At 37.7% G+C, this 8,393-nt stretch overlaps 2 protein-coding genes and 1 long non-coding RNA gene across 4 annotated transcripts in view; 2 read left to right on the forward strand and 1 right to left on the reverse strand.

Moving 5' to 3' along the window:
• Positions 1-150: 150 nt before the first annotated feature.
• LOC111269015 (uncharacterized) lies at positions 151-2,645 on the reverse strand. Its single transcript, XM_022848321.2, has one exon. It carries the CDS (start codon positions 2,213-2,215, stop codon positions 821-823), a length of 1,395 nt encoding a protein of 464 aa, XP_022704056.1. The 5' UTR covers positions 2,216-2,645; the 3' UTR covers positions 151-820.
• On the forward strand, positions 2,309-5,265 carry LOC147752293 (uncharacterized). The gene is made up of 3 exons (XR_015314432.1): positions 2,309-2,387; positions 4,343-4,470; positions 5,190-5,265. It is a non-coding gene; the product is annotated as an uncharacterized LOC147752293 (long non-coding RNA).
• Positions 5,266-5,287: 22 nt separating this feature from the next.
• LOC111269019 (uncharacterized) overlaps positions 5,288-8,393 on the forward strand; it is a 4,707-nt gene continuing 1,601 nt past the window's right edge. Inside the window, exons 1-2 of one of the 2 annotated variants that reach the window (XR_015314431.1) lie at positions 5,288-5,444; positions 6,932-7,293. Coding sequence is in view for 1 of the 2 variants with exons in the window: in XM_022848325.2 (XP_022704060.1) it covers positions 5,295-5,444; positions 6,932-7,135 (354 nt within the window). In the remaining variant the exon portion in view is untranslated. Of the gene's footprint in view, positions 5,445-6,931; positions 7,584-8,393 lie in introns of those variants that run through there. The other variant, XM_022848325.2, reaches the window with a different exon arrangement.

An 8,393-nucleotide genomic window follows, 5' to 3' on the forward strand; every position in this document is an offset into this window, starting at 1 on the left:
ACATGTATTCATGTTTGCTAAAAGGTTACAATAAATGACAATCATTAACTTTAAGTCTTCAAAACAAGTCCCTTCTCAGCCTTAATCGGGTTCTATAATTTTAGATAAGACTACACACAATGTTTTGCGTCGAACAGAAGACGACATCGATCTAGGTTGAGTAAACTGGCCTTTATTCACAGCTCAGAATCATGTGACCTTTTTTAATGCTCAATCTTTGTTGTGTATACAGCCTGTGTCAGAATGTGAAAAAAAGAGCAACTATAGTTATTGTCATTATATATACTCGTTGTCATTTTGTGCAAAGTCGAACTTTTAATGTACAGTACGTTCTAACTTCCAAGAAATGCTATTAGCAGTCTGAACGAATAGCTGTGATGACGAGGGATAATTCAGTGAAATTCAAAGATATACATCACACAGCCAGCTTTAATCAACAAAAGGTGTATTAGTATACGTGCTATGCACTAAGACATTCATTCCGGTAATCTCTGACCAAAAGGTACATGGTAGAGTTAAGGTATACAATGACAGTATTATATTGTGAATCGTCCATTTTAGTCGTTACCGTTAGGAAATTGAATTCTGACTCAATAAGGACATGTGTGCTGTTAAATAGACCCTTATCAGACAAGTGTAGAAAACTTTCGCTTCACTAAAGAATCATTTTCAAATACTGTGTTAATTCGCACCGGGTTCATGTAATGGACATTTCTAAATAAAGTACATGTAGAATAAAGTACATTTCGAGCGTACTCAAAGAGAAACACGACAAGCAAGATACCTTCCATTTTTTCAAGCGGATTTGGGTGGTCGAAGATTAAGGAGGAGATTTTATTCTCGAACTCCTCCGTAACGGCCTGTGTACCTCATGGGAATTTTTTAATGACTGCTTTTTTGGGATTGACGCTTCTCGAGCCTCTTCCAAGCATACTTTTTTGCTGTGATCCGCTTTCTCTGGGATACAACTATTATCGTCGTGCTGAGCTGTAGCGGCTGGCTGGCGACTATCACGTTTGTTTAGTGTCATCCAGTTCTGTTGTTTGTGCTCAAACAGATGATTTCGTATATTAGTTCGAGGCGGTGCTCCAAGCGGCGTAGTTTCGCGAAATCTCATAGGCGATGTGCGAAAGCCATCTATATTGTCATAAGTTTTATATACTCGAGCAGCTGCTGACGTGAGTGCCGTTTCGATTTTCTGCAATCTTAGATCAAGGCTATTCACTGTTGAAGATACCTCTAATAGCAAGCCATGTGATCGTTCCTCAGGTGAACGATACGTGATAGCTTTGTACATGTAAACGACAAAGCTTAAACAACAGAATACGCGCCGGCACAAGGATAACCTAAAGCTAATTGGGTTAGAAGCCCTAAAATACTCGTGACTTAGGCCAGCGATTTCAAGAGCCCACTGCAATATCGCCAGCTCAATCAAAAGGTTGGCAGTGAACAAGAGAAGTAACCATAGTCGAACATGTCGGGTTTGTGGCGGAGTGGTAAGCAAAAACGAGATGAGTACGGCGCCTACAAAAAAGGCAAACGATGACAAAGTAGATGCATGACCTGCAATTATCGTGTTCACGTAATGGATTTGGTCAAGCATTATCGATAACGATGAACCTTGCGATGATATCTTGTCCGTCAGCTTTTGATTTTCTTGTAGCGCCTTCCGAGTGTACTCCTGAAGACGATCCTGATCGGCCCGTGTTAACGCCATTACATCGTTCAGTGATGTCAAGCGATTAGAGAGTTCAACTGAGGATTCGGACAGCGCGTTAATAACTCGAAGCGTGGTACCTTGCCAGCGCTGTTGTTGCAAAAACGAGCAAATCACTTGAGCATGCGTGAAAAACGTCGAATATGACCCCAAATGCGGGCTGCGAGAAAGAGCCTTAAAGTCAGTGCACTTGTCTACATGTTCATCGGCCGCGCAACTATAACCGGGATGACCCATTTTCTGTACGAAACATGAGGTAAATGCGAGAGCTAGCCGGTGCTGACTGTCCTCTGTAAGAGAAACGCATGACGTCTCAAGCTTTTCCACGGCATCCTGCCAACAGGGTCCGTAATGGAGAACCTGCTCTCGAAGTTCGTTGAGGAGCTTTTGGGCAGCTCCGGATGAATATGATAAAGACACAAGTGGCACTGCTGGTGTAACCGACAGTGACCCGGACAAAAGACATGATAAACACAGTATTAACAACATTGCGTTCATGCAACGGCCGATAGTTACTCACATCAAAAAGATTTCAGGTGACGCTCAAACATGACTTACGGCAGTCATGACATCGACTGTTTCTCTAACAATGTTCATTCTTCATTTTTTTAACGTTTTTTGGACATGGCCTGTTTGAAAATTCCATGGCAAACACCGATAATATTTTTAGGTAAGTTTTACTATTTGCTCTCTGCAGGTCGTTTTATCTGTAGAACACTTATTGTGTGTCATGTCGTTTCTGGCCTGACGCGCTTCTAGCCTACAGCCAGAACCTCATCTGCTTGTGTGGGTTTTACAGGCGTGGAAGCAACAGATGAACCAATGCCGCTCTTTGCTTTAGCTAGTGAATTTTTTTAGTGCTCTCCGCGGAAGGTAAATTTGAACATCTACTCGTTTGTAAACAAACGGTTTGGTCAGTCTGCTGTGAAATACTGGCGGGCTTTTAAAGTAACGCAACGCTAAATACGAGGGGTATTTATTTCTCTTTTCGGCATATACTACGCAGCAAGCGTAACCGAATGTAGAAGTTGAGTATTAATTTTTCTACTCTTGGATAATTTCATGGCCGCGGTACTGACTCGAAGATGTCTTTACGTGGTATATGGCCAAAACAAATCTATAATAGAATTTGAACATTCACCTTCCTGAAAATAATTGTGTAACTGGAGTATTTATTAAATTTATTCAGTAGCTAACTCCAGGTTCTCCTTTTCACGACAGGCCCCAATAGTACTGCTCAGTATTGATGAGTAGACCTGTTAAGGAAGAGAGCTCAATATGAAGAATATTGGAAAATCAAGCAAAAGAAAGAATTACTGTAATAATTACCTTCCCTATTAGAATTTATCCTGGAGAAGCAAAGAGTGTTTACGTGTAGACTCAAAACCAAAGCATCTCTGTGTCCCTTTGATTAGTCAACAAACACATTACCGCTGTACCATGGGAGAAACAACTTATAATTAAGTTGTTTAATTAATTAATTAAAGTTGGTTAGTCCTATTATTCAGAGGCTCTTGTATTTGAACATCTGCATTGCTTAAAAATATATATAAATTTCTACAGTAGAATTTCGTTATTTTGGTTTTTATTGTTTTTTTAATATGTAAATAAATAAGCCAGTTTATAGTTCTGGAATATAAAAAATATTTTCTTATTTAAAGCAGCTTGTGAGAACCACCGTAGAGCGTGGTCCTTTCATTTTAGCATTCAAAGATAACGATGTTTTATTTACTACTCAAGCCAAACTTTATTACCTGTTATGATAGCAGATATATACAATGGTCTCATATTACTTGTGGATGATTTGTGGTTCGAATTTTATGTATAGTGGTATATTTTGTTAATAAAACTTGGATTAATTAACTTGGAATTGTCACAAGTGACGGCACGAAACAGTGTTGCAAATCTTAACAATTTGTTCATCTGAAACACTATAATGAAATTCAGTAACCACAAATAAGGTTTAACAGATAATAACAGCTATTACAGTGTTGATAATGGGTTTTTTTCTCCTGTAGTTCTCATGTAGCACAATATTGGTTGTATCCGCTTACTCAGCACTGCATTATACGAAAAAAAAAGAAAAATTTTCTTTGTTATATTAAATAGTAGTATATTCATTTAAAAGAAATTGTCATTTTATGGCTGCTTATCCACGTGTAGGTCTAACTGACTTCTTATAGTTGACCTCGCTCTTGGAAAGTAATGGTAGCTCTCATCAATTACACCAATAATTGAGAAAGGAACACAAGCGAACACAAGAAAAAAACTTTGTTCTTTTTTTATGTGGTGTTTTATTCACGTTCTCTACATTGCCTGTTAGGGAACTCTATAAAAATGAAAGCGTTCTGCCAAAGTATCTCTACGGGAATTGAATTTGCTAATAGTATTTTGAGATTTTCATAAATATAATATTCAACATTTCAAAGCCTAAGTATTGCTTGAATATTCTTTGACTCTCTATCGAGCGTACCATGTTTTTAAACGAAGGGCTTCTACTTAGCAAGAAAGAGTTTTGAATAGAGAAAAGGTTCAGTGTTAATGTTGTAACGGCTAGCTTACTTCTAAATGCAGAGGCTTACAGTTCTATCAATTTTTTTGTTGTTATTGTGGCTAATTTCGTAGGCTGTCAACACCGATGTTCACGTCCACTCTTCATAATTGTAGCAGTTAAAAGGGGACAAGGCAAACCCGAGTTTTGGATACCAACTCTGTTGTTGGCGGAAGCAAGCAATCCACATCACCACTTCTTGGTGTGTTAATGTTGTAATGTGATTGATGTAACATAATTTTAAACCATATCTAATACTGCACAAGTAACCAAAACATGATTAGATGATGTTACAGATGAGAACTGAATTCAGATGTGCGCTTACTAGGGATACAACACTTACAATAAACATTTAGCTTTGTGTTTACCATAAAAAAACACTACAAAAATTAATATTATATTACGATTTTTTATGGAAATTGGGATCTATTGGGTTTTCTTTCAGTCGTTTCAAAAGAAATTGGACAAAATCATTTTTTAATCATTTATATTAATTGGTTTGTTAAGGCTTCTTAGTTTGTTTTTGATTTTTGAAGCGAGTGTGCTACGATACATTCAATAAGGACTATAAATCGGATAAAAAAAGAAGCTGCTAAATAAAAAGGTATGAGAACATATGGCTTATATTCCTAAGCTCAATCGTCTCACGCGGGACGTGTATCCAAATGTTCAGCTTTGTCTATTTTTCCCATTGACGCGGCATAAGGTGTATTACACAGGTCAAATTGTATGTTTCGAAATGTCGTATTTCTTTTTGACTGAGACTCCTTCCCATGGTTGTGACAATGTTCCTACCATTAGCTTTAAAATACTTTATCTTCTACTAATTGAATTAAACTAATCGAAAAGGTCCTGTTTGAGCATTTTACTTCTATGTAACGGAATCAACTTCTGTGTGTCTGTGTGTAATCTACCTAACAGACGTCCTAGCGAGTAAAGCACTACGCATAGTGTGAGCTCAGGTATTAGTGCCGTCGCCCCAATACGCTCAGCACGTAACAACGTTTATGCCGGGTATCATACACAATGGGCAGTTCTCGTTCCCGATCTGTTGACATGTCGGGTGATGCCGCTAAGTTTGTTCAGGAGAAGATCTCCGCCAATCCTTTAGTGGTCTTCTCGAAGACAAGATGCCCTTACTGCACTTTAGCGAAGCAGATTCTCGAGAAATACAAGGCGAGTGTACGCGTGGATGCGGAATAAAAGCTCCGTTTCGCAACAATAGATGTACTAACCTCGTTACTTTGAATGACAAAAGCTACCTTTCTTTCGATAACTCGACATAGCAGTCTATAAATTATCTGCGTGATAGATCGGTGCGTAACGTATTTCCCTGTTAATCTTAGGGACACGCTATAGTTTAGGTTTGAATCCAGCAATAGACATATTTGGTTTAGTGCTGAGCCTGAGCCGTCTGATACAATGCGTCACGGTGATAGCGGGCGTAAAACTTGCGATATAGAGGCTGTCTGCAAATTCTGTCTGATCGTGTCCCCCGAAATGCCATAATTGTGTCACCTGCTTATGGATTATTATGATTCGGGTGATGTCGAAGTTTTTGTGTTTGTGTGTAGGAGCGCTAAGGCACTCTATGCTTGCTGTTCACTGAATATTAGCGAGGCCGATATAGATATGATTAACCGTTGATCGGCCCAAGCGGAACTTCCGGCCTACATGCGATCAGCCGCTAAATAATGGTGTTATCAAGGGGTTTTTGTGGTGGTCTTTAACATGATGTGAACGGCTGCTTCGTGTGAGTGCAATCTTCGGTGCTGAGACATTCTATGACGGAAGATGATTGCGCTTAGTTAGCTTAATTAAGAAAAAAAAAACTTTTATGCGAGGTGAGAGAACGAAATCTGTTTTTGGATAAGATATTCATGGATAGGTTTCTACAACGGTCCAAAAGTTCAAAAAAACTGTAGTCGTTGCTACAGATTCGAGGGTAAGCTCAAATAGAAAATAGAAATTACGAATAAAATTATACGCTTAAGTGATGTTTTTTAAATATTTTTCACGAAATTCCACGATATTACATTTAGAAAATGCGGATGTGATCCTTAACTTATTTTATGCTGCTGAAAAATAGTAAAAAATTTTGATACGAAGTTTTATTATAATAAAGCTCTTCTTTATTATAATAAAGGTTCGATATTCTGACCGTATTTAAAGCGAATTAGTTAACTTTTTTTTACTCATTATGATTTAATATTTAAAACGAAATCATATAATACGCGGTCTCGTTTATATTGGAATTTATAGCAGGACGGCTAGATGATTAAGTTAGTATCTTTTCAAAAATAACTTCACGTACAAATAGCAGACGGTCTGCGACTAACGCCACCTGCGATGTGGAGAATGTATCGCTGAGGTGTTAAACAAACAACCGAACCTATCAAAAACATGGGTCATTTAGTTGTAGTCGATGTATAGAATTCCAGTAGACGATAAACACTATAAGAACTGCTAAATTGCTATACAAGCCAGAAAAATCAGTAGTAAATACTAAATCACCATCAGTAATAAATACTACACCTTGAAGTCGATCGTTATAGAACTACAATTGAATTTTACTTTCCATTTTCAATAGAAATTGCTATGTTTTCTGTCATAAATATTAATTTCTTCAATATTGTTCTCGTTACCGGATCGGGTTTAAACAGGCGAAATTCGAAGTTATTGAACTCGATGACCGCTCTGACGGAGATGAAATCCAGTCAGTTCTGGGCGAGTTGACGGGCGCGCGAACCGTACCGCGCGTTTTCATCGGAGGCAAATGCATCGGTGGCGGATCGGACACGCAGGCCTTAGACAAGGATGGCTCGCTCGAAGGAATGCTCAAATCGGCAGGAGTCCAATTGGGTTAATAGCAGTGCACGGTCAATGCCGCTTCACAAAGGCTGTTAAATCCTGACAGACTCAAATGAACTTATGATAAAGTCAGCAGTCGATTGAGCTTATATATGCAACGAAGATAAATCTACGCGAGCTGCGATTGGTTACTATTGATATTAGTTGCTATCAGGTACTAGAAGTGGGAGTAAAATAATTCTTTGTGAGTATTTTTGTAGAATGCGTTTTTGTTTTTGAAAAAGCGGCCATAGCACGCCAAGTGAAATAAGTGAGTGTTACTGTTTGGACTGATGCGGCCTGAATTGCACTTTATATATGGTTAAAATGTATTCTGAGAAAGTATTGGTAAATGAAGATTCTTGGTTTATTAAAGCAATATAAAACTATACAGCTATATTTGATAAAAATGATTAAGTTATAAGTAATAAAATATTATTGGGAAAATAGGAAATATTTGGCACACTGGCTCGCCTTCACTAGAAATTAGCACGTGAGTGTGTTGAACCCAAAAAGCATAAGATATTGTTGGCATTATGAACACGACTGCCATGTAAACTCAATTACTCCAGGATCAACGTATATTCGAATATAAAGTAATTAATATTGGACGCTTTCAATTAAGAGTGAGATCACATAGACGATATATACGTGAAAGAGACTAATATTTAAAACTATCTGAAATTACTGAACTTAGCACTCAGTTTTATGTTTTAAGCAATGTTACTGTCATTTGTCTAATGGAAGCTTCAAGAAAGTATTCTAATTTAGGCTTATTATAAAGACCATTTCACCTCATGTTTCTTACACATGTCACCCAGCACTGTTTTTCCCAACATAGTCACCCATATAATTCTCCAATCTCATAAGCATTTTCTTTACAAACTACAGGTTGTTAAGTATTTCTTTCTTCGTTTTCAAAGACCACTACGTGAGTGTTTATCGTGAGCGGCCATCTACAAAGACAAACGTAACTTCGCAAAAAAATCGTATTAACCTTATTCAAGCGAGCAATATCAAGATGGAGCACAGGTTCAGCCTTACTAGGAACAGCCGGAATGTACTGCACAAATTCTTACCTGCACTATTTTTAATTTAAAATCCGTATCCGGTAATGGCAATTAGAAAGAAACGCAACTACAGGGATAAAAATGGTGACCTAAACAAGATGTCATGACCTTCTTCTGTTCCCCAGCAAAGCAACTTTTAAAAATTACACACTAAATATCTATTTTTATTGTAAACATAGTTTATTGTTATAGTTTTGTATATGAT

This window comes from Varroa jacobsoni, unplaced genomic scaffold (genome assembly GCF_002532875.2).
Source record: "Varroa jacobsoni isolate VJ856 unplaced genomic scaffold, vjacob_1.0 scaffold_1344, whole genome shotgun sequence".
Classification (NCBI taxonomy): Eukaryota; Metazoa; Arthropoda; class Arachnida; order Mesostigmata; family Varroidae; genus Varroa; species Varroa jacobsoni.